General features: G+C 36.3%; 1 protein-coding gene across 15 annotated transcripts in view; it reads right to left on the bottom strand.

The window, feature by feature from the left end:
• Positions 1 to 22,209, bottom strand: part of WDFY3 (WD repeat and FYVE domain containing 3) — a 351,860-nt gene that overhangs the window by 83,792 nt on the left and 245,859 nt on the right. For 14 of the 15 annotated variants that reach the window (XM_064285618.1, XM_064285625.1, XM_064285627.1 and 11 more), the window contains 10 exons: positions 21,010 to 21,121; positions 19,199 to 19,389; positions 17,848 to 18,000; positions 12,565 to 12,638; positions 12,322 to 12,483; positions 11,027 to 11,121; positions 8,452 to 8,572; positions 8,035 to 8,252; positions 3,648 to 3,883; positions 1,221 to 1,355 (listed from right to left, as the gene is read on the bottom strand). In XM_064285618.1, coding sequence (XP_064141688.1) covers positions 1,221 to 1,355; positions 3,648 to 3,883; positions 8,035 to 8,252; positions 8,452 to 8,572; positions 11,027 to 11,121; positions 12,322 to 12,483; positions 12,565 to 12,638; positions 17,848 to 18,000; positions 19,199 to 19,389; positions 21,010 to 21,121 — 1,497 coding nt within the window. The remainder of the gene's footprint in view (positions 1 to 1,220; positions 1,356 to 3,647; positions 3,884 to 8,034; positions 8,253 to 8,451; positions 8,573 to 11,026; positions 11,122 to 12,321; positions 12,484 to 12,564; positions 12,639 to 17,847; positions 18,001 to 19,198; positions 19,390 to 21,009; positions 21,122 to 22,209) is intronic. The other variant, XM_064285619.1, reaches the window with a different exon arrangement.

The raw sequence follows: 22,209 nt of genomic DNA, 5'->3' as shown, positions 1-22,209 counted from the left end.
ACGGATTTGTTTTTAACTTATTTTTATATTTGTTTGTGAAGAGGCACCAAAACAAGAATCCCCATGCATTCTAAATTAATACTTTTAATGGTAATGTTCTTTTCGTAGATGGCACAACGACTGAAATTAGATGATTTGGCAAGTATTTGTAATCCACGGGGTCTAAGTTAATATTTCCTCTTAAAATGTGATGCTAGAATATATTTAAAAAAAAATGAATTATTCACAATACTCCTGTAAGATAGATAGGAACACACACTATGTCATTTGCTCTTTCAGCTCTTCGTATCTAAGCTAGAAATAATTAAAATAGTTAAATAAACAAAAACTTGTACAATAAAATTTTTAATCTCTAATTGAAAATAGGAAACCCTGGTGGCGTACTGGCTAAGTGCTATGGCTGCTAACCAAAAGGTCAGCAGTTCAAATCCACCAGGCGCTCCTTGGAAACTCTATGGGGCAGTTCTACTCTGTCCCATAGGGTCGCTATAAGTCAGAAATGACTTGAGGCCACAGGGTTTGGTTTTTGTTTTTTTTTAATTGAAAATAATTTTAAAAGTTTAAATAATCTATTGTTGTAATAATATATACTAAATTTACATTCATTTTTACATGTATACATTGTAATATGTATTTTATGACGTTAATAAGTAACACTTATGAAGCACTTACTATATACTAGGCACTCTTGTGTTTGTGTGCAAATTAATTTTTCACAACAACCCTAAGAGGTTTAAATTCTATCCAATCAGCATCTTATAAATGAGGAAACTGAGGCACAGAATGGTTCCTTATTGCTGTCGAGTGGGTCCCGACTCATAATGACCCTATAGGACAGAGGAGAACTGCCCCATAGGGTTTCCAAGACTGTATTCTTCACAGAAGCAGACTGCCACATCTTTTTCCTGAAGGTTGGCTTGTGGGTTTGAACCGCTGACCCTTCAGTTAACAGCCAGGTGCTAACCACTGTGCCACCAGGGCTCCTTACAGAATGCTTAGTATGCCTGAATTACCAAAAGTTGGGTTTGAACCCAGGCAGGGCTCCAGAGCTCATGGTCTTAACCACTGCACGGTCAGTCCTTACATTAGACAGAAGAAAAAAGAAAGGCTGAGGTTCCAAAGATCATGTAGTGAATAAATAGTTACATTATAAAAGGATTCCTCTACTGAAAAACAAATAGAAGACGCAGGTGTAGGTCTCAGTATCGCTGTAAACTTACTGAATTCAGCATGCTGCGAAGCATTCCCAATAATAAAAAAGCAGCTTCTGTGCACACGTTGTGTATAGAAGAGACCACGGTCCCACTGGAGGCAGGAACTCCAAAGATAAATGTCCAAATGGAGTCTAAATCAAACTGAAGAGGTAAAAGAGATGAAAGATGAGCCATTGTTTATTTTTCTCAGTAGAGACCCTCATAATTCTAATATTCTAAAATTTCTTTGAAATCAGTCAGTTTGCTTTTAAAAGAGAAATGATGACGAGAAAGAGACTTCACATTTCTCCTCTGATATTCTGCAAGTCATTTTTATATTCATAAAGAAAAGTTTAATACTATGTATCATCCTGCGTTAGGTACCTACGTTAAAAACATTAATTCCCACATTATTTTTGAAAGGAAAATAAACTTAAATAACATACATGCTAATCAGCCAAGGAATGAAATTAAGAACAACTGATGATTATAAGCAGAATCTTTTTTTTTTAAACTGTACTTTAGGTGGAGGTTTACAAGACAAACTAGCTTCTCATTAAACAGTGCACATATTGTTTTATGACACTAGTTAACAACCCCATGATATGTCAACACTCTTTCTTCTCGGCCTTGGGTTCCCCGTTAATAGTTTTTCTGTCCCCTCTTGCATTCTAGTCCTTGCCCTGAGTTGGTGTGCCCCTTTAGTCTTGTTTTGTTTTATGGTCTTGCCCAGCCTTTGGATGAAGATCAACCTCAGGAGTGACTTCATTATTGAGCTAAAAGGATGTCTGGGGCCATACTCTCAGGGTTTCTCCAGTTTGTCAGGTCAGTAAGTCTGGTCTTTTTTTGTCAGTTAGAATTTTGTTCTACATTTGTCTCCAGCTCTGTCTGGGGCCCTCGATTGTGATCCCTGTCTGAGCAGTCAGTGGTGGTAGCCAGCTACCATCTAGTTGTATGGACTCAGACTTGTGGAAGCCATGGTAGTTGTGGTCCATTAGTCCTTTGGACTAATCCTTCCCTTGTGTCTTTAGTTTTCTTCACTCTCCCTTGCTCCTGAAGGGGTGAGACCAGTGGAGTATCTTAAATGGTTGCTCACAGGCTTTTAAGACCCCAGACACTACTCACCTAAGTAGCAGAATGTAGAACAGTTTCTTTATGAACTGTTATGCCAGTTGAGCTAGATGTTCCCTGAGACCGTGGTCCCCACAGCCCTTAGCCAAGTAATTCAGTCCCTCATGGAGTTTGGATGTGTCTATGGAGCTTCCATGACCTTGCCTTGTACAAGCTGTGCTGGCTTTCCCAGTACTGTATACTGTCTTACCCTTCACCAAAGTTACCACTTATCTATTGTCTATTTAATGTTTAAGCAGGATCTTTTAAAAAAGCATGTTGGACTAACTTTTTCAACCTCAGCAATGTTCTAATTCAGTTTTAGAGTACTCATAGATAAGATCTGACACAATAAAAACTTTTTGAGCTTTATTCATAGCAGCTTTATATAATGATACTTTATGACTACCATGTCATGTGTATTTTGAAAAGTTACATAACCAAACAAATTCTGCTGAGCATGAATTGGTATCTTGATTTAATGTAAGGGTATAGACTCAAGCGTTTTCATTTAAAAAGTTCTGTGAACTACTAGAATTGATTTGGAAAGCATTGGGTATTATGATGAAGTATACTTGAGTTTAAATGTTAAATTCCTAAGTTTTCATAGTGCTACAAACATAAGCTCTATATAAAAATATCCATAAACAAAAAAAAAAAAACCAAACCCACTGCCATCGAGTCAATTCCGACTCATAGCAACCCTACAGGACAGAGTAGAACTGCACCACAGAGTTTCCAAGGAGCACCAGGCGAATTCAAACTGCTGACCTCTTGGTTAGCAGCCGTAGCGCTTAGTCATCAGGGTTTCCTAGATATCCATAACAATCTCAAATTAGAAAGCATATAAAACCCTACTGTTTTCCTAACATGGATGTTATCTGGTTTTTTAATTAAGAAATTAAAAAAGTTTTTTTTTTATAATCAGAACTTACACTAAGGATTTGTTTTTACAGTCCAAAACAACTCAATTAATTTATGGGTTCACGAACTACTCCCTTTGCTTTTAATTGTATGGAAATGAAAATATATTTCTAGATAAAGTCATATAACTCAAAAGAATTCTTTAGATCACCATTAAAATATTACCCAAAAGTCTTTACACATATATAATCACAGAGTAATCATAAAGAAAAAAAAAAAAAAATGCCAAATGTGGATAAAGGACTCCTTTTTGGGAAATTTTTCTATAATATTTTTGGATTTTTCTATTCCAAATCAAATTCTTTATGTGAGAAAGTGATAGAATTAATAGTTAGTTTTATTGTGATTAAACTGTTATGCTACGGAGATTTTTTTTTTAGTATAAATAATTACACTTATACCTTACTAGGTAATTCCTACCTGGCCACCCTGCTTACATCGGCCGCTGATGACAGGCACACTGACCTGCAGGTTCTCAGGCAGCTCACTAACTGGCTGCTGCAGAAACAATGCCATGAGGAGAAAATAGAGAGCAGGGACATTAGTGTGTTTAGGAAGGAATGACTGAAGAACTGGAAAACCAGGAAAATGACAAGCATCCCGGTTAATCTCCCTGACCGTTGATCTCCCACCGGCACTCCGGCCCACATTGAATCCTAAGAGAAGAGGAAACAGGAATAAGTACAAAATTAACCAGTTATTGTCGGCTGCATTAACAAAGAAGGCTGCAGTTCAGGATATGTGACATTTCTATCCAGAACATTCACATTAAAGCCCATGATCTATTCAGCTGTGGAATTACTCTTTTAGTCAAAAGTTTTACTCTAGCAAGCTTGTCTATTAGCATAATCAAAAACCCGAATGCACTGCTGTCAAGTTGATTGACTCATAGCGACCCTATAGGACAGAGCAGAACTGCTCCATGGTGTTTCCAAGATTGTAAATCTTTACGGAAGCTGACGGCCACATCTTTCTCCTGTGGAGCAGCTGGTGAGTTTAAACTACCAACCCTCTGATTAGTAGTCGAGTGCTTAACCACTGCGCCACCAGGGCTCCTATTACGATACAGGTTTTGAAACCTAGCTCGAGACAATCAGATATAAGAGTTTGGAAATGCTTCATAAGGTGATGTAAAGTCTACTCGTTAAAAGAATGATCTCAGAAGGGCTCTAACACTCCTGCTTGTATTTCCCTAAAAAGAAAGTGAAATTCAAAATATAGTCAAAATTTAGGATGATACGAAAATGTATTATAAAAATGTAATTGTTACAACAGAGTGAATACATGTCATTTGTCCTGAAAATCATGATAAACTAGTTAATCTTAAATTATCTACAAATCTGGAGACCAGACAAAACAAGTAAGTAAAATAATCTTTCCTCTCAACACGAACTGTAATTCTGCTGCAGATGTCACCCTGTAGTGGGGCACCAAATCCAAGCCCTCTGTGGCTACGGTGATCCATGGGCCTGAACTGAACTGCCACAGTCCTCTCTAGAAACATAGCTATTCTGTGAGACGGTCATTGCTTGTTAATATAGCTTACAGCATCAACGCTTCTATCAGTCCCGTTTCTCTGCTACATAATAACTTTCAGGATATAGCCCAAATATTGGGGTCTTTCATCACCCCAAACCTAGGACTGTGCACCAAACCCAACCCGCTGCTGTCGAATTGACTCCGACTCATAGCAACCCTATAGGACAGAGTATAACTGTTCCATAAGGTTTCCGAGGAGCAGCTGGTGGACTAGAACTGCTGACCTTTTGGTTAGCAGCTGAGCTCTTCACCACTGTGTCACCAGGGCTCCAGTACTGTGCACAGCACAGAGTAAAGGCTGGCTAAATTTTCATGGAAAACTTTGAATACCAATAAACAGATGAAGAATTGACTTTTACTCTGATGCAATTTGTATTTTAAATGAATGTTCGCATTTCAATTTACTTCTAAGATGAAGTAAACACAAAGTACTTGATACTAGTTAACGTAAAAGAAATTTATGTCTAGGTTGCTTTTTAAATATTTTATCCTAACCAACTGCTCAGTGTGCATTAGTGAATTAATCTTCTAAAGTATGCTTCTCTAATTAGTGAAAAATTTTACAGCAATCTATCATGCTCTTTTATATGCTATCTCATTTCTGACTGACAAGGAACTAGTGAGTGAACTACTATTACCATTTTTATAACAGAGAAAATATGTGATTTGTTCAAAGTAATAAGGTTAATGAGCAGGGGTACTGGGATTTGAAACCCAGTGTCTGTTTTAGAGCCTATAAAATTATGTCATCTTTCTTGCCCTTGTTAATAGCATCGCCACATTTGTGAATGACTGGCTGGATTAGTTCATTTGTTTATAGTAAATTCTAGGTAAAGTTATATGAGCATAAAAAAATACTCTTGAGTTTTCAGACAGTAAGTGATAAAAGGTGGTACTTTACATACTAAACAGGAAAACAAATTTTGATTGAACTGTAGGTGCTTTAAAAAAAAAAAAAAAGGCAACACCAGCATTCGTTTTCCTTTCTAAAGTTTCACAAACCCTATTTTTCTCCCTAAATAATCTTAAGGGATATTTAGATTCAAGTTACAGTTATATGCAAAGTCTTTTTATAAAGAAAAATTTGACAAAAACAAATTACCCTTCAATCAAGAAATTAAGAGATGTCAGGTTGCTCATCAGATCAAGGAGAAATAGAAAAAAATGAGAAGCCATGTGTTTGTGTACATAAATACATTGATATTCAGCAATATGAAATTAAATTTAAATACCTAGATTGTTTTTTTGGAATCAGAGCAGCATATAGAAAGTGCAAGCAGGTAACAATGCAGGACAAACAAATTCTAGGCCATGAAGTCAGTTAGGTCACACGTGAAGTAGTGTTCACCAGAAAAAAGAAGAGGACTAAGCATAAAAAGACTGATTCTTAGACATCATTACTCTCCATCCCAGGAAGCTATATAGTTAACAGTATTAATTTCCTAATTGGAGAAATTAACCCTTAAATTATATTTATGAGGTTAAATTTACTTCCCATAAAACATAGTTTATATACCAAAAAATATATAGCTGTCTCCAGAAACCTGAAAGCCAAATGAGGTAGCATATATGAAAGAATTTTGCAAACCACCATGTGCTATATAGATCTTAGGTGTTATTACTACTGCTGTTTTTGGCCTTCAATGAGAAGCAATGTCAATCAGTATTTAAAACTCTTACGTTCACTAGAACACATTCGATTTCAATAGAATTCACACTCAATTATATCTTTCATTGTTCATTCTCTAGTAGCTATACTACCCAGGTCAGCAAGTCAAATTTTCTGCTACCAAACTGTTCTTAATAATCACATTTAGTGGGTTATGTCTCCTGTCCCCACCCCGAGTAAATGCAAAATAGTGTTCTACTTTTCAGTGTAAAAAACGACCTATAATAATGATTATAATTTAATGATAATAATTCAAAGGGTATATTTTAGAGCAGATAATATATTTTTGAGAAATCATTTCATAGTTATGCCACTGCTTTCTTCATCCCATATAGTTACTTGGGACATTTTGCACATGTGAAATAACAATGCAACAGTCCTACATTGCAAACTCTGTCTTCCTACCATTTTCTCTGACATGTGGTAAAGCAGTCCTGGAAGTACCTGTGTAGCGTCAACTTTTACATTTCTCACAGATAACTTAGATGCTAAATTCTGACCCCCAACTTTCTCCTCTGACAACTGTGTACCAGCATCCTTGATAGACGCTCCTTAAGATCAGTCATATGACAACTGTATGATTATAAAATGTTAGAGTAAAAAACATACTTAAATACTTCAAGAAACGAATGACTATAATTTTCAGTGAAAACATACATGATCTTTGTAATCTTCAAAGCAAGATCATTAATATGAACAGGAACATACCAATTCATATAAACCTAACAGGGAACTATAATTTTTTAGTATTACTTAAATGCTTAGTTATATGTTGAAACGGCATGGTATTAATGAGTAGAGAATAAGGAGCTTTGGCCATAACTTTGAGCTTAAATCCTGGAAAGGAATATGGCATTATTAGGAAAGCCATGGGCTACGGATCTGGACAACCTGGATTTAGATTCTGACGCTCCTTAGCTGTGTGACAAGCAACTTCACACCTATGCCTTGGTTTCCTCATCTGTAAAATGCATGTAACAGTATTTACACCTCATGGGGTTATAATGAAAATATAGGTGTCCCTGGGTGGTACAAACAGTTAATGTGCTAGCTACTAACTGAAAACTTGGAGGTTCAAGTCCACCAACAAGTGCCTAGGAAGAAAAGCCTGGTAATCTACTTGGAAAAATCAGCCACTGAAAACCCTATGAAATACTACTGTACTCTGACACACATGGGGTAGCTGTAAGTTGGGATAACTGGTAATGTTATTACACAGAAAGTGTTTAGACTAGTAATCGGCACAGAGTAAGCACTCAAAATAAATATTAATTATTATTCATACAATTCTACTGATAATATGCTAATTATTTACTCATACATGAGAAACGGAACTATACCATGGCTATAAAAAGATTAGGAATTCCCTGAGTTTGCAAATCTTAAAATTCTGTCTCTGACTTCATTCTGATGTGCCATTAAAAAAGCCAAATTTGAAACCTTCTAAGCCTTCCATTCTATTATGAATTAAAGTTCAGCTTGATTCTTAAATGGTTTTCAAATAAAGATGTACTGGTGAGTATAGGCTTACATAAGATTTTAAAACAAAACAAAACACCACAGCTTGTTTCAACATAGCTGTTTTTAGAAGTTCCATACCTAATACCGTTCCAATCTTATTAGTTAAGACAGAATCTGTCTGTTCGAGCCACCCTCCTCCATTGAGTCCTTCTTTAAACTTGATGAGAATAGACTGATTACTCAGCAGGACAACGAGAATCCTCATGGCTGCGGTAACTGTGGTGGAATGCAAGTGTTCTTCCATGAACATCATAATCCAGTCAAAACCCAGTGTCCTGACCAGTTCTTCGCAAGCTCTATTTAAAGACAGGTGGATAAAAAAAAAAAAAAAAAAATTTCAGGTATTAGATTAGGTTTCACTCTTGAGATACAATATATTTCAGGGTTTAAAAAAAATCTATTTAATGTCAGTGGTTTTTCCTTCTCTTGTCTACCATGCATCAACTAACTAGTAACAGCAACTCATATCATTCATTCTAAAAAGTTTTTACTTACTGCAAATTAATGCTTGTCTTTTCTTTAGATGTATAAACTAGTTTTAGCAAGATATCTAGAAGTCTGTTCCTCAAAAGGATAAGATTAGCAGATACAAGACCTCCGAACTCCTCCTCAGTCCCTACAATGAAAATAAATACATTAAACTCACCCTAGCAGATAAACTAGCAGAAAATACCCAACATTATATATATAAGAGAGAGAGAGAGACAGAGAGAGACAGAGTGTGTGAGTCACTGTGAGTCAAAATCGACTTGACGCTAATGGGTTTGTTTTGGTTTGATTTATATTCTTCGAAATCTCACTGGAAAATACTTCCTTCAGATAGAAAGCATTTTCTCTAGGTGGGGGAGCTTTTCATTAAAGTGAACAGAAAAAAAAAAGGGTTTGTTAAATCTTTTCTCTTTAGAGCCCTGAAAATTGTTCATTCACATTGGGCTTTATAGAAGCCTGCAACAACGAAAGGTGTAAATCCTTTTTTACAATACTGTTCCCCTCCCATCACCAGCAGGAAAAAAGCAATCTAATGAGAACCGCATGAAAAAAAATAACAATCAACATAAAACCTCGACCTCCCAAATCCTTAATTTCTAGTTTCATTTTGAAGGATATAAATAGTTTTAACTTACTAGATTTAAAAACTGAAACTATAAGTATAAACTTATTTAATAAATATAATACATAAAGGAACGTTAGGAGTAAATTGCAGAGAAGAGGGCCAAAAGCACACAAATGCACAACAGAAAGAGCAAAAGAAGAGGAGGAAGACAGGAAGCTCAGTGGCTATCAATGGACAGTGCTGGCAATACAGGGCTGGGTATCAATGACCCGGTGCTCTAGGCCCAGCTCTGCCACAGATAAGCTATGGCCAGTGAGTCATGAACTGTAGGACAGAAGCTCATCTTAGGCTCAATTTCAACTACCATATTTATATGAGTTTAACTTGTTTTGGGCAATGAACTATTATTACCTTTAATCGTTTTAGTCTTCTAACAATGTTAGTTTAGTGTCTTAATCATTATGTACAATGCTTTGACTTCACTTTGTTTCTGAAGTTTCAGCAACTTTCTTAAACTGGACAGCCACAGTAGAGGCACAGATCAGGGCAGGGTTCATTCTCACCAAGAGGAACTCAAGGCCGCCTCCCCTTCTAGGAGGCACAGAGTGGTAATTTATAATATGCCTTATAAGAAGCATACTATAAATCTAAGTTGTTGTAAGAAATATTTCCTTTTTTTTTTTTCTAGAATAAAGTGACACTCTACATGGAAATGAAAATTTCTCAGTTTTTATGTCTAGTCTTCTGTCCATTTAAACTTCCCCTCATTAAAATATTACCTCTGAAAGGATTTTCCAGGTTAATTTCTTCCCAAACAGATGTTTTATTTCACATCACGTCACCCTTTTATGCTATTTATGTTATTTTGCACTGATTAGTATGTATCGCTGTTGAATGTCATTCAAGCCATTTTCCTCTTCTGCGAGTACGGCAGTTATTAAGCACTCAGCGAGTGTTATCCACTGATTTGATCTTTATTCTTCTCATGCACTGCTACTTTGCATCACCACAGAAATCGTGCCAAATGAGTTGGCAGTAGGTAAACGGCTGGGGCTGTTCCTAGTCCTGGACCAGTCACTGAATCTCTGATTTACAGCAAGCCACTTAGCCTCTCAAATCTCTCAGTCTCTCTTTGGAAACTGTAATTACAGCACTTCCTCCTCTTATCTGCAAAGCACAGGAGCGGTTGTGCTTGAAATCAGATAGTCAACAAGGAGAACTTTTTGCAAGGCAGTGATACTACAATAGTATTTCTCCTCCACCCGCTGAGTGAACAGTGCTGTCAGGGTTTAAAGGAAGGCATTTACGTAGTATGATTTTAGAATAATAAAACAGGGTAGTAATGTAAATAATGCTGAACAAATGTACTACAGATTTTTTGCAGACGTCAATCTCTTCAACGCTTTCCAAGCAACTACTCTGTCTTAGAATATACAACAACAACAATCAAAACACATTAGAATGAAGGGAAAAAATATGTACCACAGGAGGGAAGTTAAAAGTGCTTGTCATGGACCCTGAAACTCACAACTTACAAAACTCTTTTTATTTTGTATTTACCTAAAATGATTCTAGTAAAATGTTCTCTCCCCCAGTGACTACTGAATATTTATTTTAATAAGGGAACGAATGAAAATAGTAATACAGATACAATCCACTTTAGCAATATCTGTATTTCTGAAGATGTTTATATAAATAAAAATCAAATAATGTTCAAATCACACTACATGAGTTTGCTATTTAAAGAAACATTGTTATGAATCCTCTAAAAATATGGAAGATATTAATTTTAAAGTAAAATTCATACCCTCTTAAATTTTCTAGGTAATTCTGTACTTCTGCATATTGTATATTGTATAGATACAAGACAAACACATCTGGGAAAGACCAAAAAAAGTAACACATGCAGAAAATAATAAAATATTATTGTATATAATTCAGGTCTAACTTATGTTGAAGAAATTAGGGCAAATAATTAGTTGACCACTATTTTTCCAAGCTCCAGAATTGACTTACCAGTGTCAAGCTTCTCTTCATGGTTGATTTCCATAACTACAAATTTCTCACAAACTGCAAAAGTTGGCAAAGTAGAAGAAATAAACTGTCCAAACCTTTAAATACCAAAAAAAAAGTTATGAATTTTATTTTTCCTCTCCCCTGAACAACAAAATCCAAAGAAATAAAATATAAAATAGTATTTCCTATTTTAACTAATCTTTTACAGACCTTTAGGTGATCATATTTAGTATGCCTCTCCCCAACCACCCCAATTAATATTACAGACAATAATGCCTTAAAAATATAGAGAAAAACATAGTTCTTCAGAAATTTGAATCCTTTCAAGTACTAACCCAAATAGCTTCAAGAGCCAAACAGAATGATCCAGATTAAAATGTCCTAATAGTACCTATACGGACCCAATGTAGTCCTAGTAGCTAAGAACTTGAGTTTTAGAAACACAGATAAGGCTAACATTTGGGCTTTCTCACTTTTTAAAGGAGCCCTGGTGGCACAATGGTTAAGTGCTCAGTTTGAACCCACCCAGAGGCTCCACAGGAGAAAGGACCCGGAGATCTGCTTCCGTAATTATTACAGCCTAGAAAACCACATGGGCAATTCTACTCTGTCACCTAGGGTCCCTATGAGTCAAAATCTACTTGACGGCATCTAACAACAGTATCACTTTTTAACTGTGTGATCTGGGGCAAGTAGCTTATAGTTTTTCATCTGTCAAATACTGTAAGCAATTCTCCACATGAAAAACACTTCAGTTAGGTGTGCAATTTTTTCTCCCCATTTTTGGTTAAGATGATCATGTGAACATAGGCATATTTCTACAGACACTCCTTAAATATGTCTTAAGTTGTATTTTACACTGGCAGCAAAATAATACATAAATGGTTTGAATAAGCAACAGTAACACAGTGTCATCTGTTTGGGTGACAGGGAGCAAATTCAAACAGAAAATGGCACACCTGCTATGAGGTGTGTGTACAAAAGTGCACATATGTGCACACGTTTGTGCCGATGCACTTGAGAAGTAGCAGGGCTCACGGGAGAGAGCCAGGGACTGAGAATTTCTATACTGAACACTTTTATATCCAGGTCAGTTGATCTCATTGGTTTTATTTTTACATTTTTTTCTCATGAATATTACTCTATTATTCACTAGTGGCGATATTGAGACATCTTGAATGGTGTTAACATTACAGGCGTTATACAAGCATAGAAACCAATCACATTCATGTCATTTGTCTTAGCCTCACTGGCACTTTTCGTTCATGGAAGACGAGCACAGCAGTTTTTACTACCTGAGCAGGTCATTGGTGCTGGGAAACCCTTGCAGTAAGAAGCTCAGCACGTTACTGATCGCAGCAATGGTGGGCTGGGATAAAGACATATCTCGAAGAGTCAGCAGCAGCTTTGGGATTAGCTGGAACTCCCTCATTAATTTGGCATTCTTTGAAGCTTCACTATAAGAAAGAAGATTTTATAGACTGTACTATCATCTTTTCTATAACCAAACAACCAACTCTGTAGGCATTAACGAATACCTGGACTCTGTGAGTAGTTCAATAAAGTGTTCAAATAAAGAAAGATGAAGCTCATATGGCGCATGGAGCCAGACCTATAATAAAAATAAAGAATAGTGGCAAATTTAGGGTTAAGAAAATACCTACAATGCTAATCCAACAAACATAAATACAGCTCATGCAACTTACTTCACTTACATAATTAACTGAATAAAAAAAAAATTTTTTTTTTTTAAATAGCACCACTTTATTAACCTTTATTTGGCAAAGTCCTATTAAACTGCTCGTATGGAGGATTTCTGTTTCTGCCCGTAGAGGAAAAACCATTATGGATATTACCCTCCCACAGTAAACAACTGGAAAACTGGATAAAGCATATGAGACAACTGTTTTCAGATACTGGACAACAGTCTGTGTAGGATTGGGATCTCTGAGATAAGGGAAACAAACAAGGTGAGCCCTACGTTTGCTCCAGCTTACTGCCTGCAGGTAGTTTCCAGGCTACAGCACAGGAAGGGGGAGCCCAAAGAGAGCCCAGAGGTCCCAGTGACTTGAGAAGCCAGAGAGTTTGGGAATGTGAGGACAGCTCAAATTTGAAAGGCAGGAAACTAGAAGGAAAGCGCTGCATAGAGAGCGAGCTCTGGAGACCTACAGAAAGTTCCCCTCGAATTACTGACTGAATACTACTCTTTTGTGTAGGGCGGGACTCCATGAAATTGTGGGAAGAATCACTTGAAGGTGGTACACCCAACAATTCCTGGAGCTCACAAAGGACACAGAGTAGCTTGTACTCCCACCAACAAGAACATAGAGACCTCGTAATGAATGCAGAGTTGGGTAGTGTCACCAGAAGTGTTAATACCTAGGCTTGGGACCACTGCCTCATGAGAAAACTCAAATAAACTGGCATAACATAGTTCATAAAAATAATACTCTACATCTTAGTTTGATGAGTAGCATCTGGGGTTTTAAAAGCTTGCAAGTGGCCATCTAAGATACAACTATTGGTTTCTACTTGTCTGGAGGAAATGAGAATGAAAGAGGCCAAAGACTCAAAGAAGAAACTAATCCACAGGACTAACAGCTCACATGAACCACGGCTTCTTCCTGCTTGAGACCCAGCTACCACTACCTACCATTCTGATTAGTGACATAATATAAGGTCCTGGATAGAATGGGAGAAAAATATAGAACAAAATTCAAATTCCTGAAAAATATCAGACTTACTGGACAAATAGAGACTGGACGAACCCCCGAGACTATCATCCTAAGATACCCTTTTAACTTGAACTGAAGCCATTCCCGGAGGTCTCCTTTCAGCTGAATAATACATTGGCTTATAAAATAAATAAGAACAGCTGTGAGGAATGTGCTCCCTTAAATAACCAACTATCAGAGATCAAACGGTCAACATTTACCCAAAAGCAAAGATGAGAAGGCAAGGAGGGGAAGGGAAGCTAGATTAGTGCAAACAGAACAAACAGAATGGAAATATGGGAATGCTGACACATTAAAAAAATTGTAACCAGTGTAATGGAATAATTTCTATAAAAATTGTTAAACTGGAACCTAATCTGCTGTGTAAACTTTCACCTAAAACACAATATTTTTTTTAAAAAGAAGTGTAATACCTTAAAAAACAAACAAACCCATTGCCATTGAGTTGATTCTGACTTACAGTGACCCTATACCTTAGTAATGGGCTAAATTAGCCCTCGTCTAAAGGTTGCTCTAGGTCTACCCTAACAAAGCTTAAAAGCATGTCTCAAAAGGATAAAAATAATTGCAAGTTGCTTATCTGCATGCCAGAAAAAATTTCAACACCGTTTAAAGGAATGAAACTCCTTTACTTTTTTATTACATTGAACAATGTAAAATTCACAATAGCTAGCATCCAATCCAAAATTCCCTGGCATGCACGGCAGGAAAATAATGACCCATAATTAGGAGAAAAATCAATCATTATAAATAGGCCGATAAATGACAGAGATGGTAGAATTAACAAGACCTGAGATAGCTACTATAAGTACGTTCCATATGTTAAAGAAAGCAGTGAAAAACATGAACATGATAAGGAGAGAAATTTAAGAAATAGAAAAGACCCAAAGCAAGCTTCTAGAGATGAAAAATACAATGTCTAAAATGAAAAATGCATTGAATGGAATTAACAGCACATTACATACTACAGGGAAAAAAGAAAAATCCAGTGAACTTGAAGCTATAACAATAGAAACTATTAAAAATGAAACGGAAGTCACTAAAATGAAATTAACAGAACACTAGTGGCTTGTGGGACAATATCAAGCAATGTAAGATACGTGTAATCAAAGTCCACGAAAGCAGGGAGGGGCAGGGCAAATATTTGAATAATGGACAACAAACCTCAGGCAGAAGAAACATTTATAAATAAGACAAAGGGGTGACTGATAATTTTAAAATATGAAAGAATAAAAACTGCCAACTAGAATGTTATTCTGTACTAAATTATCCTTCAAAAAGAAGGTAAAGACTTTGTCAGATGAGAAATTCATTGCCAGCAGACCTGCTCTACCAAAATGTTAAAGGAAGTTCTTCCAGGAGAAGAATTATACCGGGTAGAAATCTGGATCTACACAAAGGAATAAAGAATGCCATAAATACTACAAATGTGGGCAAATATAGAAGAGATTGCTGATGTCTTTAAAAGACAGTTAACAATTTAAAGCAAAAATAATACAAGGCATTGTGGGAGTTACAAACACATAGAAATACAATGTACGACAATAACAGCACAAAAGATAGGAAGGGAGAAATGGAAAGATACTGTTGAGAGGTTTTTAGACTGTAGGTGAAGTGGTATAATAGCCTTTGAATACAGACTAAATTGTTATAGATATGTAATATAAACCTAAAAGCAACCACTAAGAAAAATGCTTTGTGTGCTATGGAAATTACCTTATTTTTGTTAAATGGCTATTCTAAAATTAGGGAGAGCTAGGTATTTATAATAGGAGCCCAGGTGGCACAAGTGATTTGATGTTGGCAGCCAACCTAAAGGTTAGCAGTTCTAACCCACCCAGTGGCTCTGCACAAGAAAGGCCTGGCAAACTGCTTCCATAAAGATTACAGCCAAGAAAACCCTAGGGAGCAGCTGTACTCTGTTTAACACACGGGCTTGTCATGAGCTGGGGGCCGCCTGGACAGCAACCAGCAACAACAACAGCAGCAAACAACAGGTATTTATAGGCTACTTACAATGCAATGAGTTGGAATTGACGTGATGGCAACAAGTTTGGTTTGGTTTTGGTTTGTGGTAATTACTAATGTTATATGAAGCCAGAAGGTGAGCAAGGTATTGAAAAATGAAGGTGAAATTTAAGAAGCTAAATTTCTGATGTTTGCATATTAGATTTTAATCAGAAATCTAAAACTAAAAACAATCCATGATTTAAACGTGTCAGTTGGCAGATGGAAACAATGACAGGCTGGGTTAGGTAGGTCTCCTTGTACTCCCATAATCCTTTCTGTATATTTTACTCTCTTTTCTTTCTCAAGTTTGTAAATTGTCTACTATTTGTCTTTCTCCTCTAAAGTACTACAGACCTCAAGGGCATGGACTTAGTCCTTTTTTTCCCCATACCCTTAGCATCTAATACAGTGCCTGACTAAAAATATAATAAGTGCTTTCTAAAAGAATGAGAGGTTTGAATATTAGAACTTAGAATACCAGACTAAGAAATGTGTATCTTACTGTGCAGGCAGAGAAAATCACTGGAAGTTTTGAGTGGGTGACATCATTATGTCTTAGAAAAAATGAGGTCACAAAGATATATAGGATAGATTGAGGAAAGGAGGAGAGTAGTGATAGACAAGTTATCCTAGTAGGTAAAGGAGAACTGATTAGGGCTTGGATTAGAATGCAGCAGCAGAAACAGAGAAGGCAGACTACATGAAACATGGAAGTAGAATCTACATGGCTTAAAGTGTTCATAGACTGTGAAGAAGCCGGAAACTGATTTTTCCATTTCAAGCCTTGGTGACTGGGAAAATGGTGATGTTATTAATAGAGACAGAGAAGTTAGAAGGCAGGACCAATTTATGGAGGGATGTTAAGTTCAGTTTAGGTGCTTTGGGCATAAAAATGGAAACGTTGAGCAAGAAGTTAAAAATAAATCTGGAGTTTAAATGTCAAAGCTAAAGATTTAGATTTGAGAGTCAACCCCATAGAGGTGAGGTTGTGGTAACAGGTGAGAATCTAAAGGAAAGAGATCAAAAAATAAAGGAAAAGCGAAAGAAGTGAAGATAGACACCTTCATATAAAATACTGAAAAGAATGTCGCCAGAAAATTATGGGAAAAGTAACGACAGAAATATAGAACCAGGACTGTGATGCCTACAAGTTAGCAAGTGTATTTGGAGTTGCAAGATGAGGGAAACAGAATACATCAAATGCTAAAGGGAGCTGGGGGTACTGAGAGCTGAGTATAAGCCATGGGTTTTTGTTTAGAAAAAAGCTGGTAATAAAATCTGAAAATATAGTTTCAATAAAGCAGTTAGGGCATGCAGGCTGCTTGTCAGGGATTAAGTAACTGACAAAACAGAGCTTGCAACAGGTATGAGGAAGAGGAGTTAGGACAGTTAGCAGACATCTTTAGGTGCTAGGCAATATTCTGGGTGGCAGGACACCAAAGTGAAGGAGACAGATGTGGTCTTGGCATTCACAAGGCCTACAATCTCACAGGGCAATATACATATATATACAACATATATGTACATGAATATATATACATATATATGGATATATAAATGAAGCACGTAGTGACTAGAATGCAAAGTCCTATGAACAAGAAGTTAAATGGAGAAAGGATATGAGAATTCAGTAATACCTCCAGAGGGCAGGGTAGAAGTTGTTATGGGTAATAAGACAGCAGAAATGAAAAGTCTGTTATTTTGGTAAAATGAATAATATTTTATTACACAGCCACTACACTATTAACAAAATATATTGACCTGTAACTAAAATTACAGTTCTTATTTATTGAGGAACACATTTTATCAGCAGATGTTTCCTCTGTAATGCCAGTGGCAGCAGCGACTAAGCTAGGTGTATTCATTACACTTTTTCATGCCTATGCTATTATTAAAATGGAATATCCTTGGGGAGGAGGAACCCACCATTGCTCTATTTTGGTATTTTTACTGATGATATTAGCGTAAGCATCACAAAAGTATAGAACTTTAAAGACATCTTAGAGACAAAGTAGTTTACACAATAAGAAATGCATTCATTGATAATACAGTACGAGTTAGTGTTTATATACATACTTCAAAATCACAAAGGAGGTCCTGGAAAGCAGTTGAATTTGGAATAATGGAGGTCTCATGTCCACTATCAACAGTTCCCACCAAGGAAAAAGTTAGATGGAGGATGTGGCTGTTAAGGAGGGAACGTTTCTTCTTAAGCAGCATTGCCAGCGACTAAAAGAAAGCAATACCAAATGCCTATGGATGAAACATCCTATACATATTTACATACTGGAGTGCCCTATGTAGAGTAATTCATGAGATTTCTAAATTTTTATTTTTATTATCACAATATAACATTAGAGAAAATCTGAAAAACAGAGAAAATAAGTTTAACTATAATGCTATCACTATATCATTAAAATTTTCACTTTATACAAACCCTTAAATTCATACATTAATATTTAAAAAGTTGTTAGAATCATGTGCATATAATTTTGTATTTTTCTCCACTTAACATTTTATCAAAAGGATTTTTTTTCTTTTGCAATATAGTCTTCATAATTATAATTTTAAAAGTTGAATGATATTCTATGGAATGGTTATGCATAATGTCATTCTCATACTATTGGGGCATTTAGATTGTTCCTATTTTTCATGATGAATACTGCTGTAACAATCACTTTGAAAGTTCTGCAAAACAAAACATTAAAATAGTGTAATGATATCTGTACAACACAGTAATCAGTTTATTCACTATTTATGAACTAATGACTAAAGGTACAGAGACATTTTTAGTTCATCTATCATCGAGGGATTTGATCTTCCTCCAAATACTTGTTTATTCTCTGACAAATTTCTGCCTAAATCTAGAGTACAGATTATGGATACATGAATGCTGTTGTGTTTTCAGTTCCACACCAAGTTTTCAGGTATAGCTATGGCACACGTAACAGGTAGTGGCATTCCCATTACTTAAATAAGGAAGGGAGGAAAAAAAAGATTGGGTTTGAGGTGGAGGAGAGACACAAGGAAAACGGAAGAGCTCTGGATCATTACCGATCAGAAAATCTCTAAACCAGGTGGTAATATGATCCTACTTCATTTCACCTCCATTTCCATAAAGAAAAAATAATACCCAAACTAGCAAACCGTTCTTGAAGATATATTCAAATACACCAAAGCTACACTATTTCTGTTTAGCCTAATTCAAGGGTTCAATAAATAAGATTTGAAGAGACAGGATAAAAATATAAACCAAAGTAAAGAAAACAACTTACATTCTTGTTTGATACGTATTAGTTTTAAGAAAGACTACTGGCTTTTTAAGTTTACTTGGACAATACAGAGTTTGAAAAAATGTGAATAATGATGAAAATTAGAAGCTTTTTTTTTGGTGCAAAGAAGAAGGCAAAACTTTATAGTTACAAACCTGGTAGCCCTTGATTCTTTCCATTTCTTTGCTGGCTAGTGGGTTACTCTTGACTACACAAACCAGGGCCTTGACCGCTGCATATAACCCTTCCACATCAGAGGCCATGGCCACCAGGCCCAGGATGGCTGCAGCTCCACCAATGTACTGCAAAGTAGTGGCAACAGGCTTAGGGACAAATGTTCTTACTCCTGATTAAAAGATAGTGAAACATAATTAAAATAAATTCCCCATATGAACGAGAACTGAGTAAGTCATCTAAAGAAGTATTTCATTAATTATAAATTTTACTTTTTAAAAAACCTTCTACCCCAAAATAAAAATCCTAAAAAAATTAAAGGTGGAATTCGGGAGATGGAATAAAAGCTAATGTATATATTCTCAGAGTGTACTAAATCTTAACACATAATGGTTCCTTTCATGAGTACGTTTTTTTTTTCTCTTAATTTTTATTTCCTTCATGACTAGTACATTCTATCTAAGGCAAACATTAAAAAAAAAATTACCATCAAGTCAATTCCGAATCATAGTGACTCTATAGGACAGAGCAGAACTGCCCTATAGGGTTTACAAGGAGCGGCTGGTGGATTCGAACTGCCAACCTTTTGGTCAGCACTGAACTCTTAATCACTGTACCACCAGGGCTCCAAAGTAAATATTAACCCACTGCCTTCAAGTCGATTCCAATTCTTAGTGACCCTATAGGCCAGAGCAGAACTGCCCCATAGAGTTTCCAAGGAGCGCCTGCTGGATTTGAACTGCTAACCTTTTGGTTAGTAGCCATAACTCTTAACCACTATGCCACCAGGGTTTCCCAAAATACTAGGGAGTATTAAATACATACTTTAAAAGTTATTCATAATATAGGGAAATAAAATTTAATATATAAAGGAAATCATACAATTATGTTTCCTTAAAAAAAAAAAATTTAACTATACCAAAAAGAAACATTTACATAAATTAACAGAAATGACAATGTTTTTGCCTGTTTCATTAATAGTGTGACTAGAGATTGTACTTTCTAAGAGTCATTTTTCTGGAATGATGGTTCCTTCTCAGTGTCTTTTAGGGTAATAATGTTATTGATTTTCAGAACTGTAATAGTTTTTCTGATGATATGTGGAATTAGTGCTTCCACAAAGAAAAAGAGAAAGAAACAGCTACATGACAGAAAATGTTGATGAACAGGAAGGGAAGAACTGGGAGCCAAAGAGAGAGCAGAGGGGAGCTGGGTTCTAGAGCAGCACGAATGTTTCTATAGTGTAGCTCCCGGCAATATAAAGAATCAAACATACAAAAGATTTGTAAATGCATTTCTGGGATGAATGACAGTGCCTTATTAGTTTTTGTCGGGGAATAAACTTGGAGAGCAAAATCACTTTAACTCTGTCAATCGGGGAAGTCACCCTGGCAGGGATGAAGCAGTTCCAATAGGCAAGCATAAGCAACCGTTACCCACATTAACAGAAGCGCTCATGAGGAAACCTACTGCTAAGCCAGCCATAAAACAATCAGCATTTCTAAATTTCTGCCCCTAAATACAGTTTGAAATTCAAACCTTAAAAATGCATAGATGTATGTGGTCAGTTCTCATCAGTGCTTACTAAAGAAGGGGGAAGTTAGTAGGACTTTGTGATAAAAGCTATAATTTTAAAGTTGACTAGAGCTTCAGATTGTTAAATTAATTGTTAATTGCTAAGAACACTACAGGTCAGCCGTATAAATTCTGAATTTAAACACCACCCCTCACATGAGGTAAGTGGGTGCAAATATGAAGGTGAATAACAACAAGAAAAGACAACGTGACTCACCCAAGTATCCAATCAGGGTAGCTCCAATTGTCCGCGCAGGCCCATTAAGATGCCCTGCTGAATTGTGTATCAACTTCACAGGAGTGGCGTTCTCATGGGAGGAGATGCCTAACTAAAGAATAGAAAAAAGGCAAATAATGTAACTACAGAAGAATATTCTGGATGTTTTTGTCAGAAAAGAAAAAAAAATGTACATGATGGTAATGTATCTTTTCTCTGCCCTCTTATTTGAATATTAAAAAAAAATTCAGTATTCAATTTTTAAAATATTCAAACACTTCTAAAAGTGGGGAAAGTCACAGAAATTAAGTTAAATACAAATTACTGAGATAAAGATGGCGACGGGATTTCAGGGCACAGCTTCAAGGGTCTTTCTGAATGAAGCTCTGTCATTGTTTATTCTTTTTACCCAGAGCCACACAGTATTCCTGATCAGTGAAAAAGTAATTATTAGCTTTACTCCACGTCCAAGTAAACTTCACATAAATTATCCAAGAATTCATATATAAAACATGCCTACATAAAAGGAATGTTAAATTTTGTGCACACACACAATGTGTTTGCAAAGCAAATATAATCTTAGGTTTTTAATTCTATTGTTAACTGTAGAGCTAAATTTAAGTCCAGTTTAAGTTCCTTAAAAAGTAAATGTATTTACCACCAAATTCTGCAACAGGGTTGTCAATACTTACTGTTCCCAATTCGTCTCCTTTCAGCATCTCTAGCTTTCCCTCCAATCAGGCTTTCCCTCCGCTCATCTGCCCAAAGGGCTTGCCAAGCTCAGTGATGATCCTCACTCAGCTAAACTCAATGATCAGCTCTCAGTCCTAACCTTCCTTGACAGCTCCACAACATCTGCCACAGCAAATCATGAATCTCTGGAAAGCCAGCCTCTCCTGGCTCTTCCTCCTTTCTCACAGGCTACTACTTCTCAGGTTTCTCTGCTGCTCTTCATGGCCCCAGCTGTATTACACTGAATTCCCCAGGTCTCAGTCCTCAAACCTTTCCTCTTCTCTATCGACATCCACTCTGGAGTCAATGTGTGCAGTCTTGTGGCTTTAGGCACCACCTATGTGCATCCACGGCACTCAAACCTCTCCGCTAAACTCCAGATTCATATGGCTAATGCCGTAAGATCTCTGCTAAGGTGTCTTATAGGTCTCTCAAGCTTTTCTAAAACAAGAATTCTCAATATTTTCC

The sequence above is a fragment of the Loxodonta africana genome, chromosome 5 (assembly GCF_030014295.1).
Source record: "Loxodonta africana isolate mLoxAfr1 chromosome 5, mLoxAfr1.hap2, whole genome shotgun sequence".
NCBI classification, from domain to species: Eukaryota; Metazoa; Chordata; class Mammalia; order Proboscidea; family Elephantidae; genus Loxodonta; species Loxodonta africana.
This window is presented reverse-complemented; position numbering and strand designations above follow the sequence as displayed.